This window comes from Lacerta agilis, chromosome 4, assembly GCF_009819535.1.
Source record: "Lacerta agilis isolate rLacAgi1 chromosome 4, rLacAgi1.pri, whole genome shotgun sequence".
In the NCBI taxonomy this organism is placed as follows: Eukaryota; Metazoa; Chordata; class Lepidosauria; order Squamata; family Lacertidae; genus Lacerta; species Lacerta agilis.
Genome location: NC_046315.1, coordinates 59340750 through 59368478, shown reverse-complemented (window position 1 = coordinate 59368478; position 27729 = coordinate 59340750). Strand labels below are relative to the sequence as shown.

The window sequence follows — 27729 nt, the reverse complement described above, 5'->3', positions numbered from 1 at the left end:
GGCATTGTGATTGCATTTTACTGCGAAGGAAAACACCATATCATTATTAAATATGCCTTTTGCTTCTCAAAAGACATTTCCACATAACTCCAGACGTGGCACCTATACTAAAAAACAAACCAACAGTTTTGCCTTTAAAAATATAATGTGACAAGTAGTTCTTATTGTTTCCCCTAGTTCTCTGGAAAGCAATACCAGATGGAGCTCAGATATAATTAGTTACTTTTTCTTTGCTTTTACATGTTACATCAGTGTTTCTGGTAAAGTTTTTTTTATTGTCTCATTTTATAATGTATATAAAATAGAGAGAACAGTTATGACAACAGACAAAAAAATAAAAGCTGAAAAACAAAACTATAAAATAGGCACGTAGAATGAGTAGTTGCACATGAGTTAGTTGCACAAAGTCCAAGTAAAGGCTATCAACTTTAACAGGTTATCAACTATAGTTCATGTTAAATCAGCCATGAATTATCAAAGGTTCATTATCAATTCCCTGTCCCTAACTTTACATGGTTAAAAATCCAATTTGATCAGCTGTTCTACTCAATAACATTTGTATCTGGTCGTTCCAACATATTTGTGCTTATTTTTTAAAAGGAGGAGGAGGAGGAGAAGCAGCAGCTACAGATCTGGGAGCAACATACACCTTTACATTTGGCTTTTAAAGAAGCTGCCAAGTATAAGATGGTGTGCCCCTGGGAAAATGCTATTTAAAGGCTACAGAGTTTGCTGCAGACGAAGCTGTCAGTATTAAAAAAGAACAGTGCTCATTTCATCTCCCCAAGCACTAGCTGTGTACAGAGCTACTGAAGGGTTAAGAAAACATTAGGACAGAGAAATCAAAAGGCGTGAGAAAGGGAAAGTGGTGATAGAGAAATAAACAGATGAGACATTTCATTGCAATTACCTCACAGTATTCTTTTTTAAAAGCAACTTTACTCTTCCTGTGCTGTATTTGGTACTGCTATTACACAGGATTCCTCATCTGATTTATTGCATTTGTATTTTCATTTAAAAAAAAATACTCTTGGAAAATCTTATGCATAGTCAATATTATGTAAGTTCCTTTTCTCCTGCCATTTTGGTTTATTTTGGCTGTAGTCAGCAGAGGTCACTCTTTCTTTAAAAATAGCCTTTCATTCTTTGATGTGAGAAAACATCACTGAGAGGTCACTTCAGTGTTTCTAACACTGCCGTTTGACTTCACCCCCAGAGGCACACTCCATTGTCTCTCAAGACAGACAGATGCCGGCAACAACAACTTTGGATTGAAAAAGAGGAAGCCAAGAAAGATGGGGAACCAAGAAATGTTCAAAACTAAACCGTGTGGTTGGAAACCATGCAAGATACTTTTGTGCGCAAAAGACATGGGACTTAGAAAACAGAACTAAATTTAAGAGTTGGAACAAAACACATTAATGGTTCTGTTTTTATAGTTTGTTTTGTAGAGTTTTGTCCTGAGTGGATTTTGAAATACTTTGGGCTCATTCACACATAATGTTAAGCCCAACCACAGCTAAGCATGAACGAGCAAGAGTGCTGGTGCGCAGTGAGAAATATCAGAAGTCACTTTTAGAAAAAAGAATATATTCTAAGACCTCATATGGTTCTGCAAGAATTAGCTTTAGGGGGTTCATAAACAGGATTCTCATTTATTTCCCCCAAACCCCTGCTCCTTTCAGAAGGAAAAGAAGTGGACCCTACATGACTGCACCACAAAGTCCTTGCCACCGAACAAAGACGCATACAGGGCTTCTGCACATTTAATAGCTGTACAGAAGAAGCAGTTTTGTTGTCTTAAAGAGAAAAGTTGTGCCTCCCAGCATTTCTCTCTTCTGCATAATAGCAAAGGTGTAGGAGCACTGTTTCACTTTCCTACTGGCCCCCTTAGAAGTATAACATCACAACAGCATGACCAAGGCAATACACATAGCTGTTAAAATCAACACTAGATCTAGGTTCTTGTTGTTATTATTATTAAGATTTATTTTTTCCCCTTTTCCCTCCTTCATATCGAAAGCACTCTCTACTTTCCAGTTGTCATTCAGGATGCACAAAGTAAATATATCCCAAGGGAAATAGTAATAGTAATAATAACAATAATTTTAGCAAAACAACATGCAGATGTCATGTTTGGGTTTAAAGAAAGAGTACAGTTAGTGAACAGTGCCATCTGCAGGCCACTTCTCTGAATCAATAAATAACAGGCAAAAAACACCACAATTTCCTATGTGTCACTGTCTTATGTGCCTCCTTAGCCATTCTCCCTCAAAAGGAGATGCCAATTTGACCTATCCTCACCTCTCAGTGACAATGCAGATAATGCCTTTGACGGGAAGAACAGGCTCTTTCCTACTTTTAGTCATCCTGCATGTTACCTAAAATGTAATTGTACCATTCTCCAAAATAAATTTCTTTCTATTATTATTATAAATATCAATACATTACAATTACAGGTGGGTAGCCGTGTTGGTCTGCCATAGTCGAAACAAAATAGGAAATTCTTTCCAGTAGCACCTTAGAGACCAACTGAGTTTGTTCTTGGTATGAGCATGCACACGAACGCTCATACCAAGAACAAACTCAGTTGGTCTCTAAGGTGCTACTGGAAAGAATTTCCTATTTTGTTTCAATACATTACAAAATATACACTTAACATTACATTACAGATGTTACATACAAAACATACAACACATATCTTACCTTCATCACCCCTTCTACCTACCTACTGACCAAGACACGAACATACTGTACTGTGATCTCCAATATGAATTTCTTGCTCAATTCAAAGAACAGATATTATTTCATTTCTAGATGGATTACTTAAAACGGGGGGGGCGGGGATATACAGGTGAGAGACTAAAGTAACACCCGAAGAACTGAAAACGTTGTTGAATATTCTACCTGCGAGTAACAGACTTCCTAGACTACTTCACATAGCTGAGCTACTGAGCACTATTTCCACACCTCATGATGTCTGGCAACCACAATATGGAAGCAAACGACTTGGAACCTGGTTTTTGCTTTTGTTTTAATAAGCCCCACAAAGTAGCCATCTTCATACTTCCTGAAATCAATGTGCAATAAATGCACAGAAATGGAAAATGGGGTCAATGATCCTACTCCAGTTCCCCACGTGTTTTTAATCACTCTCCCCTCTCCACACACAGAGCCTATACACATACAAAACTGCCCTGCTGCACACAAATTGAAAATAAATAATAATAAATAATCTAAATGCAATGTGCAAGTACAGAGCAAAATGAAAGTCGAAAGACAACAAATAAATGCAGTTCAGAGGGGGTGTGGTCTTCTTACCAGGCTAGATGATTCACAGTTGACTCCCTTGTCTCTCCCCCAGAGGAGGCTGATAGAAGCAAAAGGTAAATGCTGCAGAGCATCAGGCGTTTCAGCTTCTGGTTCTGGTCTTACTGGGCTCCAAGCAGCCACAACAGCCTGGGTTAAATACATGTGGGAGGAAAAATATGAAAAACTTTGGCCTCCGTGCCTAGATTAGAAACACAGGACTAAACTCAACTCTCCAGCTGGAAAGAGCCCCCAGTAGCAGAGTTTAAACTCACAAAGTCAAGCAGCACAGTGAAGCATTAGGAATGTAGGCTGTTAAACCTTTGGCATGGTTCACTAACCATCAACTGTAAACAAGGCTTGTTCTTGGTTTACAACTCGCAATTTGTCTGGGAAAACTAAACCACAAGTGGAGGTTGAGCCATGGCTTCACTCAGCACAGCACAGCAGCAAAGCGACCAGCGAGAAACAAATCAGCCACAATCTCCTCTCCAGAAGCCTGCATTATCATCAGAGGCGCCAACTTGTGAGAGGAGTTTGGGAAGGAGCTGATCATGATGTAATGTGCACGTCGGGAGGAGCCGGTGCGGAGCCAAATGCAGCAACAGGGTGGCTTCAATGCGGCTGTTGCCACTACTGACCGGGCCCTTGGCCTCCTCCACCATTAGGGAGCCCCAGCCCCCTCTCCCCCCAAAAAATATTGGGGGAGCCAAAGGGGCTCAGCCCCTAGGAGTTGGCACCCAATTCTCATTAAGCCGCTGTCAGGTGACAGAAGGAGCCAACAGTGTTTATTCTGGCACAATAAAATTTTGCTTAGCTCTGCAGCTTAAACAACTTGTTTCCCTGCCCGGTGTTTGCTGCCCTCCCCTAAATAAAGTAAGAGCAAATCAATAAAAATACTTAACTAACTGAGATTCTGTACCACACCCACCCTGCCAACATGAAGCCTGGCTACGCCCATGGGTGTTTGGACCCATACCAGATATTTTATCTGCTTTTAATTTAATGAAACTGTTTGGCCGATGTGTTAATTGTTTCATATTGTTGTATCATTTTGTGTTGCTAGGTGCCCTGTGATCTCTTCTGGGAAGAAAGGAGGAATAAAACAATAAATAAATATTGCTGGGTTGCAACATTGTTGTCTGAATTACCCTAGAGACCAGCAAATTAGGAAATATAAAAAATACTAAATCATATGTTCATTAGTTATTATTTTTAATCCCAATGTATTTACCAACAGTACATTTCAAGGGTAGTTTTTTGCAGATAATATACATCCTGTTCACATAGTGTGTATTCATCCATTGTGCTGATGAATTATTCTCAGACACATGAGAGCAATTTAAAGCACAACCTTGATATATATGGTGGTTGTAATCCTCTGCATTTCACTTTCGATTGAAATTTACCCTTTTCTCTTTCCAGTGTCAATTGTAGCTTAATTAAATTATAACAGATTTTAAAACCTAGTAATTTTAAAAAGGAGTCAAGAAACATATCACATCTAACCTTAAATATAACTTTTTTGTATTCATTTCCGAAAGAAAACAAAAACAAACATATTAGGTCATGGCAGATGAAGTGAAATGTTACTTGAGGGCAAGTTTCCAGCATGGTTAATACTGGCCATAATAGCAGTGGAAGTCCCTTTTCAACTGTGCTCCAGCATTGCTGGCTGAAGGCAATTTCCTTCCTCCTACAGTTACAAAAATGAACTTCTGCAAATACTGGGAACATGAAAGAGGAAAGGGATGTTATAAAGAGTCAAGAATTGACACAGCAGAGGTAGAGGTAGAAAATAACCCTGGGATAAGAATAAGATAGTAGAAGCATAAGGAATCCATATTTCTGTCTGAGAATATGAGTCAATCAAAGGATGGCATGGGGAACATGTGAGTCAAAAGAAACTAGATGTGGCACAACATGAATACAGTCATACCTCATGTTGCGAACACTGTGGGTTACGTTTTTTCAGATTGTGCTCGTGCCAAGTCCGGAAGTACCGGAATGGGTTACTTCTGGGTTTCGGCGCTCACGCATGTGCAGAAGCTCCGAATCACGACCTGCACGTGCGCAGAAGCAGCACTGTGGGTTGTGAACGTGCCTCCCGCACGGATCACGTTCGCAACCTGAGCGTCCACTGTAATAAGTGAGAGACTGGGTGAAATATGTTGTTGTTGTTTAGTCATTTAGTCAGGTCCGACTCTTCGTGACCCCATGGACCAGAGCACGCCAGGCACTCCTGTCTTCCACTGCCTCCCACAGTTTGGTCAGACTCATGTTGGTAGCTTCAAGAACACTGTCCAACCATCTCGTCCTCTGTTGTCCCCTTCTCCTTGTGCCCTCCATCTTTCCCAACATCAAGGTCTTTTCCAGGGAGTCTTCTCTTCTCATGAGGTGGCCAAAGTATTGGAGCCTCAGCTTCAAGATCTGTCCTTCCAGTGAGCACTCAGGGCTGATTTCCTTCAGAATGGATGTTTGATCTTCTTGCAGTCCATGGGACTCTCAAGAGCCTCCTCCAGCACCATAATTCAAAAGCATCAATACAACTCTGACTCATTTGGTCAGAGATATAGGATTTAAATAGCTGGAGTGATATTAGGGAGATGAGGTAGGAAGATGGATGAAACTTTACTCCTCACAGTGGAGTAAAGAGAAAGCAGCACATAACACATTTCCAAGGTCTGGATGACATGACCCGCTAAAAAGACCTAAGAACTTAAGAAGAACCCTGCTAGTTCTGACCAAGGCCTCTCTGGCCCACCAATCTGTTCTCACAATGGTCACCTGGATTACAGGAAGTCCACAAGCAGGACATGAGCACAATAGTACACTAGGGCTGTGCAATAAATTGCCATATCACTGAATACCAGTATTGAAATAACATCATGATCGACAAGGCAAATATACTGGTGAACAAAAGGTGGAGACTTAGGGGGTAGCTCAGCTGAACAATACTTTGCAGATGCTTTTTACTGTGTTGAAAATTATTTGCTATTCCAAAACCTTCCAACATTCAGCTTATTTTGATGACCCTAAGTTCTAGTATGGTGACACAATTTTTTATCCCTATCCATTTTCAACACACCATGCATTATTTCATGAATCTCTATCATGACACTGCCCTCGTGTGTTTTTTTTCTAAACTAAGAAAACTGAAAACATTGTAGCTTTCCACATAGGGGAGTTGCTCTGGCCCTTTGATCATTTTGGCTGTGGTTTTTCTGTACCTTTTTTCAGCTCTACGATATTCAGGTGCAGCAACTAGAACTGTACCTAGTATTCAAAATGTGGACACACCATAAATTTGTATAAAGAATATTGACAGTTATTGTTTTGATTATTCCCAACATGGATTCCACACACTACAGCTTCCACACACTGTGTCACTTTGTTGAAGCTATCCACTGTGACCCAAATTTTTCTTTCTTTGTCAGTAACCTCCAGTTCCAGTTCAGATGCAAAGCTACTCTTGCTTATATTTGCAATTACATTTGCAAATTTTAATACCCTTTCCCCCAGTTTGGAAATTGTAAGTACAGTGGTACCTTGGTTCTCAAACTTAATCCATTCCAGAAGTCTGTTCCAAAATCAATGCATTCCAAAACCAAGGAACACTTTCCCATAGAAAGTAATGCAAAACGGATTATTCCATTCCAGACTTTTAAAAACAACCCCTAAAGCAGCAATTTAACATGAATTTTACTATCTAATGAGACCATTGATCCAAAAATGAAAGCAATAATCAATGTACTGTATTATAAAATAAATAAAACAGTATTGTAGATGATAAAAATAAAAATTAAAACATTTTCTTACCTGCACTGATGATAGTCATTGTTCGGATGGGGGGCTTTTATCCATTTCCACACTCTCACAATCAATCAAACAATCAATCAGTAGCTGAACTGGGATCCACACAGTCACAAAAACAAATTAACTGAAAAAGCCTCAAAACAAAAAACACAAAATAAATAGCAAAAACAAAAGCACCAAATATAAACTCCAAATATCACCTTAGAGCACTGCAATCGGAAACAGAAAGCTTGAATTACAATGGGGGGATGGATGCAAATTAGCAGCACAACAGGAAACACAGGGGGACTCAAAACGGAGCACATTCAGCTTCCGAAAAAAAGGTCAGAAACCGGAACACCTACTTCTGGTTTTGCTGCGTTTGGATTCCAAGTTGTTCGTGAACTAAGCTGTTTGAAAACCTAGGTACCACTGTACATAAGAGCAGCCCTATTAGATTAAACCTAATAATACAGTAATAATAATAATAATAATAATAATAATAATAATAATAATAATAATAATAATAATAATAATAATTTATTTATACCCCACCCATCTGGCTGGGTTTTCCCAACCACTCTGGGCGGCTTCCAACAAAATATTAAAATACAGTAGTCCATCAAACATTAAAGCTTCCCTAAACAGGGCTGCCTTCAGATGTCTTCTAAAAGTCTGGTAGTTGTTGTTCTTTGACATCAGGTGGGAGGTCGTTCCACAGGGACCAAAGGAAGGACTTGAGTATAATGGCACTTTCCTCCCATGTTCCCAGTTAACTGGTGTTCAGAGGCATGCCACCTCTGATACATAGTCAGCATTGCTAATAATCATTGGTAGCCTTATCCTCCATAAATTTGTTTAAATCCCTTTTAAAGCCATTCAAATTGATGGCCATTACTATATCTTGTTGTTTAACAGTGTGCTATGTGACTATTTCCTTTTGTCTGTCCTGACTCTTCCAACATTCAGCGTTACTGGGTGACATGCGGAGTACCAGTAATACTTCTGGAGCTTCTACCACCCTGAACAATTTGATGTCATCAGCAAATTTGGCCACCTCACTGTTCACCCCTAACTATAGATCATTTATTAATTAGTTAAAAGGCACAGATCCCAATACAGGCCCTACTTCTTAGAACCCTGTGAGAATTGCCTATTTGTTCCTACTGTCTGCTGCCAGCTTGTTAACCAATTACTAATCTATATGATGACCTGTCCCCTTATCCCATGACTGCTAAGTTTACTCAGTAGCCTTCAGTGAGGAACTTTTATCAAAAACTCAAAGAACTCTAAAAGGTTAGACAGGCACAGGACTTACCTTTGTAGAAGCATGCTGCAAACCACAAATAGTTGGAGCCGCACACAGAAAACCGTATCTGTAAACCACAAAGCCTTTTATTTACAAAGCCTTTTATTGTACTCGAGTTTCACAAATCTAGCTTCATTTCCCCATCAGATATAAACAAAAGCAAAAGCAAAAGAAGTGAATAAAGTAAGTATTGTTCCTATTGAGATGGTAAAATTTGAGAATGTATTTCCTTGCCAGTGTGCCCTCCAATTGGACTTCCTAGCATGCCAAACACTCAATGGTTAAAGAATCAAACCGCTGACCTACTGCTTAATTGTCCAGCTTTAGCCAGGCAAGAATCTTTATGTAGCTGGTTTTTCACAATGTAAACTGCCCAGCTAATTCAGCAGAAGGCTACCAAGCAACAGCGGGGGGCTTCACTGAATAGCACAGTAAGAAACCCATTGAAAGTGCCCTTTGCTATTGACTACATATGCCCTTTCCTGTAGGTGGCTCCAAAGTAGTAGCTTCAGGAGCACACTGAAGAGGCAGTGAGTCTCAAGATAGCACTAAGGGACACTTTGGTAAGAGCCCTTCATTAATGAGTTCACGTGGAGCAGATGCCGTTTACAAAGTCTTGACTAAAATGAAGGCCTTGAACTGCCTGAGGCACTTTCTCTGAAGAGTCAGTGCAGGGAGGATGATCGCTTCAGTGTTACTAGTTCTCAAACACTGAGAAATAAGCATAGATCTATCACTTAGTGGGGAATGTGCTATAAAAGCATGAATGGGGGGGGACATGTTGAATCTTTCTCATAACTGAAAAACTGAGAGGCTTGAACCACAATTGGAACACAAAGATTTAAAGAGACCCAAAGGAAATTCATCCCCTCCATACCGGCAGCAGATCACATTGAATATTGCTGGTGTTAACACACCCCAAAAGCACCCTGGCCTGTTCTTTCAAAACATCTAGCATTAACCATTGCTGGGGGTTCTAAATGGACCACTGTCTCTACCATGAGCTTAAAACACATTCAAAGCACAGTTTTACCTTCAAAGAATAGTTTGTTAATGGTTGTAGGGAATTGTTGCTCTGTGAAGGGAACAAAACAGTACCCAGAATTCTCTGAGGGAAAGATTGTGCTTCAAATGTACTTTGAAAGGTATAGTGGGCACTCAGCCATAATTCTCGAGCCTGTTGTTACATCAGTGACTTTGGGTGAGATTCTGCTGGATTTCTTATCATGCTGGATAAAGGAAACTAATAGATGAATGACAAACCAAAATGGTGAAAATGCGAGGTTCTGTATGGTGGTAATTCACTATGTAGAGCAGTTCCAGTGTGAATGACCTACAACCTGCAGAGGTATCTTAGCAATGACCAGAGGGAGGGCCTTTTCAGTAGTGGTGTCCTTCCCAAGAAACCACCGCTCCTCTAAATTGAGGCAAGCACATACAGTAACGTAATTTCAGCATTTGCTGAGATACACTTTTATTCTTGGAGGCCTTTGCTAGCCATTAATGCTAGTTAGATTCTACTAGTTACCTGCCAATGACAAGGTAGATGCTATTTTATTCTGACTTTTATTGCATTTTTAGTTTAGCTTTGATGTATGAAGGTGGTATATAAATATTGCACTATATAAAATAAATATGTCTGTCTGCAGTTCGTGTGATTAGCATGAAAACCATTCTTCTAAGGAACTGTTACAAGCACACCAATCTATTAAATCTAATCTGTTTAGATTTATATAGAACAAAAAATGTTCTCATTGGTCTTGTCCAGCTAGAATCCTGGCCTTCAAAATATTACAAGTATTTCTTACATGTAATTTTTTAAAATAGTGTAAAAAAATTAATCCCTCTTCCCTTAAACCTCAGGTGAAAGTGTTTAATAATTGCAAATCTCGGATGGAAGAGAAACACTGTGTATTCAAGTGAGGCTTTGATGAGGTGTTAATGAAATACCATACCAAGAAACAAAATAAAAAGTTAAGCTCCCTTGTGTCTGATTCTGCTCCTAGAGCAGGTGCCACATACTTACTGGTTTGATACCCGACATCAAAGTGCCATTGAGACTCCCTCCAGAGGGTAATGCTTCTGCCTGAGCCGATATGCTTAATAAGGCGTAACTAATTTCTTTCATGCCTTTTGATAACAGCAAACGTGTATTCTCCAATTAAATATGCTTAGCCTATTATAGAAGCTTGCATTGCAATCTAGGGGCACCTCCATTTGACTACCCCCACACACTGCAATGGAGCCCCATGTTTTGCCCACATGTTGGCAGCATCAAGATGGGAAGCTGGTGGTGTTGCCAGCTGCTACTGTACCTTAGACTCAGCCAGGTGCTTCGCTAGTTCTTGGGAAAGAGATTGATGACAAAGCACTTGACATCTGCATCTGGGCTGGAAAACCAAGTCCCAGCCATGCTGTGTGAAACATGACTTACCTCTCAGCTGAATACTAGGAAGAAAGAACATACTGTATGTAGCCAGTTCTGCGGCAACTGCAATGGCTGCCTATTAGGCAATTCTAGTTCGTGAGGCTTACTTTTAAATCTCTTAATGACCTAGCAGCACTTTAGGCACTAACTTTGCTTTACAGGACCAGCCTCAGACATGGTGACTGAGGTGAAGGACAAGGTGGCAGCCCCTCCCAATTTCAACTGCTAGAAGCCAGTTGGAATGGTAATTGTATCTTCCTTAAACACTGGTGATGCAATAGCTTCCTCCATCACACCTGAAACAGCAGGCCAGATTAGCAGCCCAGGAGAGACCGCTCAGCAACAGAAGGGAATGGCTGGGAGGCTCAGGATGAACACCTGAGGCTGCTGCTACGGCTGCTTCTGAGAATCTGATGCCTAAGCTGGTTGCTTCAGCATTTTGGCCCTGCTGCCTTGGATTCCTCTTCCACCATGCCAGCCCAGAATGGGGTGGTTCAGACCACACCTGGAATACTGTGTCCAGTTCTGGGTGCCACAATTTAAGAAGGATATTGACAAGCTGGATTGGAATGTGTGCATAGGATGGCAACACAGATCATCAAGAGTCTGAAAGCCAAGCCTTATGAGGAATGGTTGAGGGAGCTCAGTACATCTAGCCTGGGAAAGAGGAGACAGATTAGATATTTGAAGATGGCTATCATATCGTAAGGGCTGTCACATAGAACAAGCTTGTTTTCTCCTGCCCTGGAGGGTAGGACTCGAACCAATGGCTTCAAGTTATAAGAAAGGAAATTCCAAGTAAACATCAGGAAAAACTTTCTGACAGTAAAAGCAGTTCAAGAGTGGAGCAGACTCCCTCGGGAGATTATGGACTCCTTCATTGGAGGCTTTTAAGCAAAGGTTGGATGACCATCTGTCATGGATGCTTTGGTTGAGATTCCTGCATTACAGGGCTGCTTCCAACTCTACAGCTCTATGGTTCTATGAGTTGTCAGTAGGCAAATGACTGCAATTTTATCTCTTTTCTCCCTCTCCATTGCAAATATGCTTGAAATAAAAGCTTGAGCTCTTTGTGAAGGAAAAGGTCTATAATAATTATAGTATTTAACTTCAGATATAAAGTGTCTACTTTGAGAATGCAGCAAACAAAAGAGATTAGCTGTTCTCATTCAGGATTCTTCTCTGAATGCTAATTTCCACTTGAACTGATGCTATAAAGGTGCTGGACTGTTTTTTTTAAAAAAAAAAATCTTTAACAAGAATTAACTTGAAAAGTCTCATTCAAATCAACTTTTTGTATTAAAAGAAAATATATCAAGAAGGAATGCCTAAGGATTATCAATCAGACAATCATATATATTGTAAGTTACTGATAAAAACAGATCTGTCATTAAGATAAAGCAATTAGAGAATTAACTACCCATCATATCACTTCACATTTCTGTCTGACAGTTCAGGAATCATTGAATCTTCTTTTTTTACATAATTTTTTGTAGTTTTTTTCTGATGAAGAGCATTGTCTCAGTGCATTGGGATTTCAATGCTTTGTGAATAAACAATTAATTAGCTATGCCCATAACTAGATCCCCGCCCCAGTCTACTCTAGTGTTTTCAGACAGCAGTTTTTAAACCTTTTCAATCTACCAAATATAAGTAAAAGAAAATCATGGGATTCACCTAGCTGAATTAGAGCAAGTTAAAGTTTTCCTAATAGTGAGCATTTGTGGAGAATCTAGCAATTAGAAGACTATTTTTTAAAAAATCTTCAGAGCTATGCTCTATACATATCCCAGATGTTTCAGAATCGATAATAATTTAATTCTAAAGTTGTTTTCTTTTAATTTTTCTGTGTTTAAATCAACTAAAATACTTTGTCTCAGAACAGCCCAAACATAGTGTGCCAAACAGCACAGTTGGTAGAGCATGGGACTCTTAATCTTGGGATCATGGCTTTTGAGCAAAAGGTTCCTGCATTGCAAGGGGTTGGACTAGATAACCCTCATGGTCCCTTCCAACTCCACAATTCTACAATACTGTGAATACAAATATTACACCATGATAATGAAACTCAGTGCCAGGCACTCCATGATATTCTATAACATAAGTGGAGGGAAATGAGTGATCTACCAGTAGGTCTCTGAGTAATTTGCAGTAGATTGACAAAGATTTGGCAGCCCCACGCAATTTGCAATGCACACATACACACGGTGTCAATTCTCACTTTCTCAATTGTAATTAAAAGATTGCCACAGAAGCTTCTACAATTATGCATATAGTTTCAGGCAGTGCTTTTTTTTCTATTAAAAAAATGTTTAGGGGTACTCTCATTTTCCTACTCATATTGAAATACTGCCCTTCAATGAGGCAGAACTTAGATTCACAAAATGTTTAGGGGTATGTGTACCCCTGCATCCAGCCAGAAAAAAGCACTGATTCCAGGGTAATCTATGCCTGTAAATATCAAGGCCTGGGGAACCATAGTGGGAATGGGTGTGGCCAGGTTTTTTTTTTTGGAGGGCAAAACCAATGTGATTGGTCAGTTAGTTAAGTATTTCTATTGATTTACTTGATCTGAGCAGCTGCCCCCCCCCCGCTACACCCATGGAAACACATCCTGCTATAGGGCTTTCCATAGGCTTTTGGTTGGCTGTTGTGGGAAACAAAATGCTGGACTAGATGGGTCTGACCCAGTGGGCCTCTTCTTCCCTTGTGTCAAAATTATTTTTTGAACAAGCTGAGGTTTTAACTTGGGTGGGTGCTCTTTTATCTGGAGGGTGGGGTTGTTTTAAATTGTTGTAAAATATCATATACTCATTAGGATTTTTGGATTTGTGGGCTGGAGTATTGTTTATTAGTGTGTATACACATAAGTATTGTTAAATGTTTTGTTTGTTTTTATTATGTATTTTGTGCTTCGTGTATTGCAACTTTTGTGTTGTGAACCACCCTGAGACCTACAGGTATGGGTGGTAGACAAATTGAATACACAATACTGTAAAAAATAAAATAATAATCTTACAAGTAGATATACACTCCTCTCAGGTGCAAAAAGCTCTTAGTAGGCCTACAGTAAACTCAGTTGCAATATGCCCCCATTCAATTATAGTTAAAAGTGAATACTCACAATTCCAGCTCCCTCAGAGATGTCTGTACCAAAAATGCAGGACGGGAAGGCAAAAACAAACACGTTGTTCAGGCTTTGCCAAGGACATTTCCCATAACCGAACCTGCTCCTCGGCGTAGCACAACCGCCGACACTGAATCAACCTGTGGAACTAAAGGGAGTGAGTTGAGAAATCAGACAGGAGGAGAAAGTGCACAACACACAAACAGGAAAGCCACAGATTAAGGGAACACACCCTCAACCCGGAAGTGACTGCGCTCATAGTGGAAGGAGTTGTATCAGGAGAGGAGAAGGGCAGGAGAAAGCTTGTTTATCTGGTAGAAATAAAAGATTTTGATGACTCTGGACCAGGGGTCTGCAACCCGCGGCTCCGGAGCCACATGCGGCTCTTTTACACCTTTGCCGGGGCTCCGGGGCGGATACGCCCGTCCACTTCTCCAGCTGGCCAGCGGCAGCGGCCACCCTCCAGCTGGCCGGCGGCCCGCACTCCGGAGGCTGAGAGCGCTGCTGCTGTGCTGCTCTGCTCATGTGTCGTGCCTCGTTTCTGCCAGCGCAGGCGCAGCAACAGACAGCAGCAGTTTCCCTCCAGAGGTGTGGCTGCTGCTGGTGGTGTGGAGCTGCTGCTGGCTGCTGTGTCGAGGCGACGACGAGGTAGGCAGCTGCGGGCTGGGCCAGGGGCGGCGGGTGGCGGGCGAGGGGGGAAGCCCTCTTTTTAAAAATGGTCGAGGAAGCGGCGCCTGTTTCCCTGCCGCTGCCTCCTTCGCTCCTGGTTCCGCTCGCAGCCTCAGACCGCGCTCTCGCGGGCGCGCGTCTCTCTCCGCCGCGGAGCAAGGCCGGGACTCCCCAAAACGTTGCAGTTTTTCCTCTGTCCTGAGTGTTTGTTAGGGGAGCCTTGACAAAGCACCTGTTGGTGTGGAAGAGAGGAGTCCTAACTTGGATCTGTGTTCATGTGCAAAATCTATCACCATTGTCATTAAGGGGGCAGGGAACTCCCCTAAAAAGGTTTGAACACTATGAACTACTACAGCCACCTGTATGCAAGTCAGCACAAACATCACAGGCTTCTCTGGTGCAATTCTGTGCTTTATTTAGCAAGAGAGGAGGTTGGAAGAGGTGAGCATAGCCTCTGGTCTGGAATATTAAGGGTAAAAGACACTAAGATTATTGTAAAAGCCAGCAGTCTTCAATTAGACATGGGACAAACATTTAACACAAGTGTGCAGTTGAGGACTCATTTAAAAAAAAAAAAAAAAAAAACAACAAATCAAATATTTGTATGCTGTTGCAACCCACCTTGGATCAGGCTGTGACCTGGTAGTGGTCCCTAGAGTGGATAAAAATGAATGATTTTTCAAAAAAATAATCCAAAAAATGGATTTTTTTTATTTAAATCAGATTTTTTATTTATTTAAATCGGATTTTTTAAAATAAAATGCAGTGTTATATTTGTTTTAAATGTCGCAATGGTTTTGCGGCTCCCAGTTTTTGTTTTTTTTCTTCGGAAACGGGTCTAAGTGGCTCTTTTTGTCTTAAAGGTTGCAGACCCCTGCTCTGGACACTTCAGTAATAGCAAATTGTTTTTGAAAGCAATGAAAAAGGGTGGTGGGCTTCTTGCTACTGAGTGTTGAACTTGTTTGTGGCAGCCTGCTTATAGGAGTTGCTAAGTAGCTCATTGTGGAAATAGAACAACATGAAGGGCTAGTAGGGTCTGAACTACACAACACAGCCACAATTAAGTGTTTGACTGTTGCAGCCTGCTGCAGTTTCTGTTGGCCCATGATTCCCCCATCCCAGATCCTGGGAACTAGTTTCACCCTCACCAAGCTACAGTTCCCAACAAACTACAGTTCCCATGATTTTTTGATAAAAGTCATGTGCTTTAACAGTTCTTTGGGTGTACTTTAAATATATAGTGTGGATGTGCTACATGTGACACTTTTCTAGACATTACTGAAGCACACAAAGGGACATGTTGAGATAGTGGTGGCTGTGGGTCACCTTTAACACCTAGTTAGGCCAGCAGTTTGAAGAAATAACTGTGGAGCTCTTTGCAGCCTGCTTAGGATTTATTTGCTGTAGGCCTACTGCAGGAGTTACAGTTTTTTATTTTAAATAAATCTTTTCTTTTTATTTGTCCCTTGGTTTTTGAAAAGCATTTGTGATCCAGAAGCCTGAAGTCCACTTGACACACATATTGCAGAAGAGGATTGAATGTTGTGAATGTTGTGTCAGAAAACAGCATTAATTAAATAAGAAGTGCATTCATATATCTTTTTTTTCTGTTTAAATTTCCCAGGAGTTCATGCTTATTGGAGAAAGCACATAATACAGTAAAATGCTGTAGACACAAGCAACAATGCAAAGTAGGATCAGTTGCTAATACGTACTAGTGACTAGATGTAGTAGTTGCTCATAAATACTTTCCATATCACTGTCATTTGATTACACAAACAAAATTCTAACTTGCCCTAATCATCATGCCTCCTATTTAGTAAAGTGTACTGGGCACCAGAATGGAAGAAGGAACCAGGATGGGATGGGGCAGCAGAAAGAATGAACCCTGCAATGTGCTGGAGAATCATTATTATTATTAAATATATAATAAACTTGCTTGTGTGTTGCATGTGAGTGCAGATGTAGCTTGTCACTGTCAAAACTGCAATTGCTTTTGTCAGAAGCTGCTGGGGTCTGTGGACAGCTGTCCCATGTGATAAACCACTACATTTTGTGACCTGGTGAAGGACAGGTAATAAATGTAACAACAACAACAACAACAACAACAACAACAACAACAACAACAACAACAACAACAACAACAACAACTCCAGGTGGGAGCTTCTTAGGTCCTGGACTAACCCCATCCACACCAGTTGGCCACTGGTTCCTCCTAGACTGGAAGTAGAAAAGAGGATTGCAGTTAATCCTTCTTTGAGCAGCAAGGTTGTCCTCTGATGTGTTCCTTGGTTGCTTTTCTGGCTTGCTCCTTGCTCCTGCTTCCTGGTTTGTCCTTTGGTTCTTAGTTCCTCTTCATTCCTGACTACTGGCTTGTCCCAGGGCTCCCAGTTCCCAGCTCATCTCAAAGCTGCTACCTATCGCTCAGCTCTGACAGCTGCTACCAAAGTGCTTAGGTCCAGCTGGCCTTCTATGTTCTTATTTATTATTTAATTAATAAAGACACAGTATTGTAAGGTAGCTGGGGTGGTGGTGGTCATGAGCTTCCATTCAGCTTTATGGTGCTTTTGTCTCAGACACACAAACAGCAGCCAAATTATTTGTGTACCAGGATGTGCTTCTACATATACTTTGTGGCATGAAGATTTATTCTCCAAGAGTTTGGCAGAACTCAAAATCTTACTTGGATGAATTAATGTTAAAAACCATGTAAGAAAGAGTTTGTTTACCTTGCTGTTTGTTTTTAAGAATTGTCGTGTTCTGTAAGGACAGTACCTGTAGCTATTCTCATAACTAATCCATTTTATATTTTACTTCCATATGAATTTTTATAATAGGGTAATGTGTAATCTACAGTGTAGTTTTTCTGTAGCAAATATAGTTCTCCAATTATAACCTAATGCTTTGGGTAGCATGTTAAATGTAAGCATGTTTCACATGAGGTTTCTTGAAAAATATTAAAACATTAACTGCAATACCAAGAATATCCACTAGATGAAGTACTCCCATCCTCAGATGCACAGAATAATTGGTGCAGTTTTATTCATGTTTTAAATTACTTTGTGGAGCTTCTTAGTTATATAGCTATTATAAAATCACAGCAACGCCTTTGGGATCATATTTGAAACTATATTCTTCTGCATTTAAGATATGTTAACAGATCTACATCTCATAGGTTTAGCAGAAATCTGAAGGCCAATGAAAAAGCTTCCTGAACATATAAGCTACTTTATTTATTTATTTTTAAGCAGATGGCAAGACACAAAAAGCCTTTTCTATAAAAAATAACTCCCCTTTTTAACTATCTCAAATTTATTTACGGGGGGGGGGGGAATGTCAAGCTTCTACTGTGAATAACTTTGTTTTTAGACAAGGAGGACACTGGTATTATGGCAGTTTCAACCTTGACAGCCACTGTTTGGAAGAATGTACAACAGCTGTTTTCTAACAAAGGCTGTAGAGGCTAGAATAGTTAAATAACATGTGAAGATGTTACCTTTAGCTTGAAAGGCCTAAAATGTACTCTGGAAACACTATTTAGAATTCAACATTTTTCAGTATACACCTAATAAAAGGTGTCTGCCAAAGTATAGATGCTAAGAGTATGAAGATACAGTACTGCATTTGAGGGAGTGGCCATCATCCAGTACCACCCTGGTAGACCCCACCTCCTGCTTACCAGATGTTGTGCAGAGGCTGGCAGCAATGGCAGGGATGGGTGGTGGTGCTGAAAGCAACATAGCACTAGCCACTCTGTATCTCAATGTTGTGAAAAAAGTACCAAGTGGGGCGATTACTGCCACTGCCATCATAAGAGCTCTGCTGGGATCAGGTCAAATGCTGGACAGGATTCTGTTCTCACGGGCTACTGGCATGTGAACCCCAGAGGGTTGGCCCAAGGGTTAGCCATCTCTGGTGTATAGGACCTTTCCCACATTATTTGGTGGGAAATTAGAGGCCATAGCTTTCAGAATTTGAGTTCAGGAGATAGAAGACAGTGTGGGAGACAGAAACGAGAAAGAATTGAAAAGGAGCCAGAATGGATCAGAAGGAAGCAGGGTTTGCTTATCAGGAATCCCAGGCATTTCTGTTTTGACATTTCAGAACTGATGTTAGAGAAAAGCAAATCTGTCCTTGTGCTGGGTTATTTTTCCAAACCTATGTCATCATTTTACACAATTACCGTATTTTTCCATGTATAAGACGCCCCCATGTATAAGACGCCATCTATTTTTGGAGACTCAGATTTAAGAAAATGGGGGCAGGTGCATCTGTGTATAAGACGCCCCCTAATTTTCGACATTATTTTTTAGGGGGGAAACTAGTATTATACATGGAAAAATACGGTAGTTTTATGGGATGCTTTTTATGTAGTTTGGAATTATACATGAAGGCTGCAATCTTAAACATACTTACCTAGAAGTTAATTCAGTGGACTTGCTTCTGAGTATACATGCCTACCACTGGGTTGCACTGGTAGTATTTCTGGGTGAGTTGGCTGTTTGTACAATCTGGCATTTTTAATAACACATCATTTGAGGAAGTTCCCTGGACTTTCTCTAATTATTATTTACAAGTAGCATCTGGTCTGATTGTATAGTGTTTTTTAAAAATCAACTAGAGTTTATTTGAAACTGCTAGCAATTTATGATCGTGCTTACCTGGTGCATGTCACAAAGAGTGAATGAAGTCTGTCTGTGTGTGGTAAATTGGTGTAAGTTACCGTATGTCCACTTTGTTTTTATGGGCAGAAGCAGGATCAGTCTGAGGGATGTAGGGATGGCATGGTGGTCTACCAGGATTCTATTGCCCTTACCAGTCCATTCACCTTTGTGTCATGTTGTGAGTGTGGTTTTCTGAAATTACAGTAGGTGCTTAGAAACGATAGGTATTCTGTTAGCATAGCATCTGTCCCATTTTTCAACAGTCTCCATGCACGAGGTAGCTTAGTGGTTTTGGGGGTAGTGTTGGAGTTCCCCCAAGCTAGTTGTCACATAATTTTCATAAGTAACAGCCTAACTACATGTGATGCTAAATGCATAGTTGGCAGTCACATTGGTGGTTTTTGCTTATTTAATGAAGATGGAGCCAATTTTCATAAGGATCCCAGCATGCAGAGAAAGGAATTATATTGCTTCCAAGCAAAAAAAAATTAAATAAGTCAATGGGTGCTTTCCCCTCACCCACAACCCACAGCTAATTGCAGCATGGGTCAGGGGAATTTTCATGAGGACTGCAACAAGGAAGGGAAGTGTTACTATTTTAAAAGACAAACTATGTGCTGTATTTCATTAATCTTACTTTAGTCAAAATTAGATTTTAAAGTGAACTTTTGTTATAAGCTGCATGAATTTATACAATTTGTTAGATTTGAGCATATAGAGTGTATTTTATATTTCATAATGGTATTACTGTAGTGCATTGTATCTTTATACCAGAACTTAATGAGACAATGGACTCAGCCCAGAGATTTCATCTAGGGCCAAGATGAAAAGAACGACGAGTGCCCTGTATCCATGGCAAGTTTGGGCTTGGGTTTCTTTAACAGCAGCCTACGTGCACACACACCAACTGCAATGCAGTTTGTGATATATGGGCTCTGCCATTAAAAGGGGGAAAGGTAATATCCAAGCCCTTGAGCGTACCTGTTTGGATTGTGGCCAACCGTACAGTGGCATCTGCACGGCAATATGTTTATAGCACTAATGAGAAAAGTGTATACTGAATATCATGTCAATTTGCAGGAACCATATGCTGCATGTATGGTTCATAGCCCAGCATCAGGAATCATGAACACAACTCTGTTTGCTAGATGCATTGAGCACCACCCTACTGTGTGCAGATTCCAGTTTCAGAGAGTAGCCAACTGTACAAACCCATGTCTATTCCAGAGTAAGCTCATTATATTTCAGATTTATAAGTGTGTATAGGGGTCAGAGTTTGTGTGCAAGTCAGCTTATACTCATTTGTTTCTGTTATAGGACAGAGGTGAATGTGTTTCTCCCCCCCCCCCCCTTTGTAACTCGTCCAGCAATGCCAGGGTTACAATTCCTATTTATTGTATTATAAAATGTTGCATGCCACTTTCTTGCTGGAATGGTAAATTATAAGAGCAAGTTATTAACATATGCATATTAATTAGTGTTCTATGTGTTAGCTGTTTTGGGAGGAAGGTTTCAGCATGTCTAATTAACAGCAACATAATATGGGGCAGATGGGTCTTATCAACCTGGGAAAGTAGCCCATCTAGAAGGAAAATGTTCTTAAACCTCTTCTGCCTTGAGATATGTCTTTTGGAGAAGAAAAGGCTAAGGAGTAAACCCTACACAAATCCACAGTGGAGTTGCTAATACAGTTAGATAGCGCCCTGTACTGCTCCCTCCGGCAACTCCTGCAGCCAAGCTGGTACCAAATGTATTGCTCTGCTTTACTTTGAACTACATCAGCTAGGCCAAGATGGGGGGCTTGTCTGGGCAGCCCAGGACCTCCATACACACTGCCCAAGCTTGCACCCCAGGGATGACATTTCACTGCTGCTAACTCAGTAGTCTGAATTCACCCTTGGAGGCGCACTCCATTGTGTCAGATGATAGATGCCAACAATATACAGCTATAAGTTTCTTACAGCTTTTGACAGAAGTTGGTTGGCATCAGTCTGTCTCAGGAGACGATAGAGCAGTGTGCCTTTGGAGGTGAAGTCAAACTGTTGGAAGGCTGCACCACCAGTTGTGGCTGTTGACACCGATACAGGAAGACATGCTTTGTTGCTACTGGGGCAGATGAAGGCATCCAGTTGTGCTGCTACAGATGCATCATGGTGTTTCTTCTCTGCATCCAGTTGTGCTGCTACAGATGCATCATGGTGTTTCTTCTCTGCACTCCTACCAGTCATTCCTCCTCCAGTCACTGCTATGGACCTATCTGTCTGTCTCTAGGCACTTGACAGGGGGCATTCCAACAATATAACAGGCAATCTACCTAAAATGCTGTTGTGAAATTTTTATGTATTTCTATGGTGCTTCAGTAAAAGCCCACTAAAACCCATAGTTATGCATTAGCAATGCTTTACAGATTGCTTCCATGTACCGTATTTTATTTATCCAAGCAATTTCAGCTGGAAATACTAATCAGGCCACTTCTTGTGCCCCATGCTTTCTTGGAAAAACATTAGAGCCAGGGCACGCATAATTTGTCTGTTTCCCTAAAGTAACCTCAGTGTACAAAATAGCTGGAGAACTTGGCTTCAATAGCTTCAATAGCATTTAATTACTTATAACTCCTTTCATTTGCTTATTCTGGAACTAGGACCATAGTGCTCATTGGATGTAAATAAGCAGACATGTTACTTAGAATTAGCTCCACTTAATATACATCACTAGTGTCTATTGGTTGGGAAAACATTTGAAGTTCAGTGCAGTCATATGAATGCCAAATTCTTGTGTGTGTTTTTGTAACCATTAGTATTTTAGCCAATCCTTCTGCAGCAATTTTGATTTTTTGAATCTTATATCTCACCTAAAAGGAGCCACCTAAAACATTGGAAATAACATAAATTTAATAAATAAGAAAACGTATGTTCATTACAGGGACGTTTACCTAACCTTTGTGCATTTGTATGCAATTAAAAAAAACTTTCCAAAACTTTCATCAATGCCTGTAAAACCTGAGATATTTATCAGTCTTCCAAGTGCTCAATCACCCTGATCTCTAGCTGTCAGCAAACATTTTATTTCCCTAGTTGCATGTTATACACCCATGGCTGATGGAGAGCATTTGGTTCCAGGAGTCACATATTCTGCATTTTCACACCTACACAAATGTACCTAGTTACAAAATTTAGTCATTTTGCATTCCCTTTCTTTCTTTCTTTCTTTTCCAAACAGAAACTTTAGTCCTTTTATAAAATAACTCAGTAGATTTGGGTGCAGCACAGAACAGCAATATGCAGAATGTATCTAAGTGGTGTTAATATTGAAAATGACACTGTCCATTAATGTAGGGTTTTAAATTCAATGTTGTGAATATTCTTTAAGAAGACCCTGAGTGAAGAAGATGCACAACTTCTCGGCTCTCTCACTGCCCCATTATTTACAACAGTAAATCATGTGGCATTATTATAGCAGTATTTTTAATGCATTATTTGTTTCCTATTACTGCATCTAGCTTATAGTGTATCTGGTGTATTTATAGGAAGTACACATGTAGTTTGGAAACCTGGAAAGTAAGTACAAATGTAGTTTGGAAACCTGGAAAAAGGTTTACCAATTACCAGTACTGTATATGATTAGGTTTTGTGTTGGAAGGTGACTGCACCATGTAAACTGACATAGAATTAAGGAAATTTGTTTGCAAACAGAAGCAGCATGTGCTGTTTTTAAGACAAAATAAGAGAAGTGCATAACAGACTATATTCTAATCCTTGCAACAGTGATTCAACTTTTAGATTAATGCCACTGATTTCAAGGATGCTTTTGTCCACAAGTTTATGATTAATGACTCAGCCTATGTAAACAACATGCAAGAAAAAAATAAATTGTTTGCATTAATTTACAATTCTTACAACTTTGTTACAATTTACTGTGTTTACAGGATAGAGTTGGTCCCAGCTTCAAATATACATGGTATTGAATCTCTTGCAGCAAACACTTACGTATCAGGCTTTTTTCCAGTCTACATAAATGCAAACAGTATGTCTTTAAAATAACTTGTGTAGTTAACACAATCTTCTTCACCCATTGACCTGATCCAAACACTGCTCTTGGGATTCCAACTTTCCTGATATAATAAAGTCTATCCAAAGTCCCTTAAATTTAAAAAAAATGAAATAACTGGCCAGGATAAATATGAAAAGGTAGAACATTACACCATATTTGGTCTTGCATGCGTTCCAAGAATATAGGATCATAACAACAAATGACATAACAGAAAAGAGACTTCCTATTTTGAACACAATACACAGATTCGTCTAAGTTTCAGTGGAAGATATACCAAAGAATATTCACTCTGCTTTGGAAACTAAACTGAAATCCTATGCACACTTACCTGGGAATAAGTTCCACTGACTATAGTGGGACTTAGTTCAAGTAAACATGTATAGGGTTGCACTTTGTGGTTTAAATCCTATGCACACTTGCCCAGAGTAGGCTCCACTAAACACAATGGGGCTTACTTAGAAGTAACACGCATTGGATTATACAGTACTTTCTTTTTAAGGGCTGCAATATGTTGCTGGAACTTTTCAAGGTATGAGTATTTAATAAAAGCTAAGAGCACTCAAATAATATTTTATTATTGAATACAAAAATACTATCTATGTAAAAACAATAAGTTAGTTTATTTTACAATACTTTACTCTGTTGTGGGACATTTCGTGTTGGATTGCTCTATTATGTAGTTATAATAATTCACACATGGCTTCATAATTTTGCACAAAGCATCTCCAACAGCATGTCATCCATATTCACTGTTCCAATGATAGGCCTAAAGAAAAGTTCGGCAATAACATTAGCATTAATAGATCTGAGCATAGACAGAGCCGCATTCAGTTTGGCAAATCTAGTCTGATCCCCTCTGTGAATCATTCTGACATGTTCATTTAGGGCTTGCTGTGCTTCTTGCTGCAGTCCCTGGATGTACTGTACACAGTGCAGCCCAGGCAGATCTAGAAGAGTAAAAAGAAAACACATGAACATTAAGTCCTCTCATCATAATACCTTTTTATCTGCAATATACACAGTTGCAAGTGACTTACTCCATTGTGCAAAATGGCTGGAAAGTAATCAGAATTAACGGAGAATAAAAAAGTACTTCACTGAACTTTTAGTAGCAAGACAAGTCTGATAGTCACCATACCACTATAAGAATATAAACACAATACATGAAGCATGTGTTTTATTTTGAAGTGTACAACTCTTTCTTTTTACAAAATGGAATTTTTCATGCTCATTTCAGGGAACAGAGGACACGCCCACCCACTAATAAGAACAAATGACACTTTCTAAAAAATTTATTAACTTCTCTAACAAATATGTTTAAACCTATCAGTTATAAAACTCACCAATCTACTTTAAGAAATAAAAATGTTCACAAATTGACAAAGATAGCACGGGGTGGGAGAGAGCTAGAGAGAAAAGAAGGCTTGCCCACAACCTGTTGACAGCCAGTATCATTCATATTAAAATGTGCACTGCAGACAGCCATACTTCCAAGGTTCTACAATGCAAATAAAAAAGCTTCAAATCACCTTTCCAGCAACAGCAATACTGCAACAGACTTGTGTCAAACAACAATTACTATTTTTATTTTTGCGCCAAAATGTGATAGTATCAAATGCCATTCTAAAATCTGTGTTTCCTCTAAAAATGAACTGTATCTAGTTTAGATTGCTTACAACAGTATCTTCTATTTTAAGTTAACATATAGTGAATGTAAATATTTTTCTAACGCCTTAAGGCAGCATTTCTGGTTCTGACTTCTTAAATGATTTTTAAAATGTGCTTAATTCATTTGATTCTTTTATAACTACCAATAATTTAGCTCCTTCTACATTACTATTTATTTAGTATAAAATATTACAGGTATATGTTAATTATTAGTATCCACTAGACGTGTTAGTTTAATGGTCAAAGTAGCAATTTCCAATAACTTTTTAGAATGTTTCAAAATGAGGTAATTGAACATGTTTCCTTACAATTTTCAGTACATTCAGTCCCTAACTGAATCTATACTGTATATTTAATACACAATAAAACACCCTCTACCCTTAAACACCACAGTACTTGATCAGAGCACAAGGAGTTTCTAGAGCACAAGAAAAACTTTGCTCACGAGGGTCTTTCAGAATCACTGTTTTATAAGAAATTCTGAAGGAGAGAAAGAGAGATGACAAAATGAAGACATTCTTAGCTTTGCAGCCCAGCATTAAACAGGTTTATCCAGAAAAAAGCTCCATGTGCGGTCTGTTTTTCTGAACATAAAACTGGATGGTGCAGTTCAGCCAGGCTAAGCAACAGGAAACTAAAAGAGCACATGGAAACTGTTTTTATTCTCTCTCTCCCCCCCCCCAAAAAAAGCTGAGCCTACTGGTATGCTTTACTGCACTTTTGTTACTCTTCGAGGATATTACATAGCCTGTGTTTTAGGGGAAATTTCCCAGAGCAGAACAGGTAGAGAGAGTTCTGACCCTTTCCCCTTTCTTGTCAAGTCTGCCTGTAGCTCTAGCGCAATGAAAACCCTCAAAGACCGTGCTTAGGGGGGGGCACCTACTGAGCCCTCTGAGGTTACTACAGGTTTGTTCAGATAAGGCAACTACTTTCTTAGCTTTAGAAGTAAAGACAAGAAGGCAGGACCAACTACCACGACATCTACCCCCCCCCCAAAATCAGGCTTTTTAAACAGAGCTTCTATGCTATTCGTAGCTACTTGGCAGGAGGAAACCAGCCGAAGAAATCCAACAGGTGGTGCCTGCGCGCTAACATCATGGCAGTGCGGGGGGTGGGAAGAGAAGCGTGGCCCATTTCTTGCCCCCAACTCCCCGCACTGCAGATCCCCGCGCTTCTTTCCCGCCAAATTTCCCGCGCTTACCCGGATTGAAGAGCACCGTCCCCTTGAGGTAGGCGTACTCCTTGGTGCTGATGTCCAGGCTCCAGCACTTGCCCAGGAAGCCTTTGATGGCTTGGATCTCCCCTGCCGACGGGAGCTTCGGGCTGCTGCTGCTGCTGCTGCTGCCACAGGTCGCCGCCGCCAGCTTCTCCTGGGTCTTGTGCAGCAGCAGGACTTGGTGGTGCTGCTGCTGCCGCCGCGGCCGGTGCTGCTGCTGCTGCTGCTGCCTCTCCTCTTCGGCCCGCTTGTCGGTCAAGATCCTGTGCAGCATGCTGGGCTCCGTGGTCTCCACCGTCTCGAAGTGCACGCGGTCCTGGGCCAGCCCCAGCACGAGCAGCGGAGCCCAGCAGCTGCGCACCAGCACCAGCTGCTCGTCCAGGGGCAGCTCCTGGAAGCAGGGCACGTTCTTGACGAAGCGCAGCGTTTTCACCAGCACCGCCGAAGCCGCCTTGCACGCCACCTGCGGGCTCTGCAGAGCCACGCGCTTCTGCGAGCCGCACGAGCAGCCGGGACCCGCCGCGTGCCCGCCCGGACTAGGCGGTGGAGGAGGAGGCGGCGGCGGCGGCTGTGGCGGTGGAGGCGGCGGCTGCTCGCTTCCCGCCTGCCGCTGCCGCTGCTCCTCGCTTTTCAGGATATTGTAGAGGATGCTGCTCTGCCGCCGGCTGCCCGCGCAGCAGTGGCATCTCTCCACGCACGCCATGGCTCCAAAGGGAGGCAACTGGAAAAGAGGGCTGGAAAGAGCGGGAAACCCTCGCCGCTTCCGTCCCTCAGCTAAGCGGAGTGCTCGCCCTCGGCTCGGCCCTTAACTTTATAGCGCGCGGGCAGCTAGAGTTCAACGGCGCAGACGCTCCTGAGTCGCTGAGGGAGGGAAGAGGCGAGGGTTGGGAGGGAGCGAAGCCAAGTCCCGGCGCCAACTCCACCTTCTCCCGCTCCCCTCCTCCCGGCTACACAGCGGAAGCGCGAGGCTCTGAGGCGCTCGCCTTTGTGCTCCGTTTGTCAATGTGTCCCCGCCGTCTCCTGAGGCGCAATATTTACAGGCGGCATTGCGTTGCCTTGCTTTCGTTCCTTCCTCCTCTTTCTTTAGACTCAGCTTCAAGGGCAGGGCAAAAGTAATGCCCATATTTATATATTGCCATGCCTTCCCCACCACATTCCCTCTTTCGATGGAGGGCTTGGGGAAAGCTAGGAGGTTCTTTGCAAACAGCCGAATAATTGCAGAGCAAAGTTCAAGGAGTTAAATTGCCTTCCAGTAGAGAGTCTCTGCAATGACCTAATAAAGCGCCCTGGGTTTTATGGAGACTCATCAACGGAATATTTCCTTTTTAGAAATCCAGGTGTTAGGGAGAGAACATTCTTTAAACTATTTTTTTTAATCTTAATTTCAAACCACTTTTGCTTCCAAGTTATTGTTGGTGATTAAAAAGCAGGCACATGCTAGTAATTTGGTTTTCTTTCTTACTATATATTTTGTTTTTTTGTTTTTTAAAAGTT

General features: G+C 40.9%; 1 protein-coding gene across 1 annotated transcript; it reads right to left on the bottom strand.

Annotated features, from left to right (window-relative positions):
* Positions 1–23103: 23103 nt before the first annotated feature.
* On the bottom strand, positions 23104–27438 carry NR0B1 (nuclear receptor subfamily 0 group B member 1). Its single transcript, XM_033147220.1, has 2 exons — positions 26221–27438; positions 23104–24298 (listed from the first exon to the last, which is right to left on the bottom strand). Exons 1-2 carry the CDS (start codon positions 26936–26938, stop codon positions 24054–24056), a joined length of 963 nt encoding a protein of 320 aa, XP_033003111.1. The 5' UTR covers positions 26939–27438; the 3' UTR covers positions 23104–24053.
* Positions 27439–27729: the final 291 nt, after the last annotated feature.

Bases quoted from the DNA above. Each gene is read 5' to 3' on its own strand.
- NR0B1 (XM_033147220.1), bottom strand. From the start codon at position 26,938: ATGGCGTGCGTGGAGAGATGCCACTGCTGCGCGGGCAGCCGGCGGCAG. The intron at 24,299-26,220 runs GTAAGCGCGGGA...TTACTCTTCTAG, and splicing joins GACGGTGCTCTTCAATCCGG to ATCTGCCTGGGCTGCACTGT.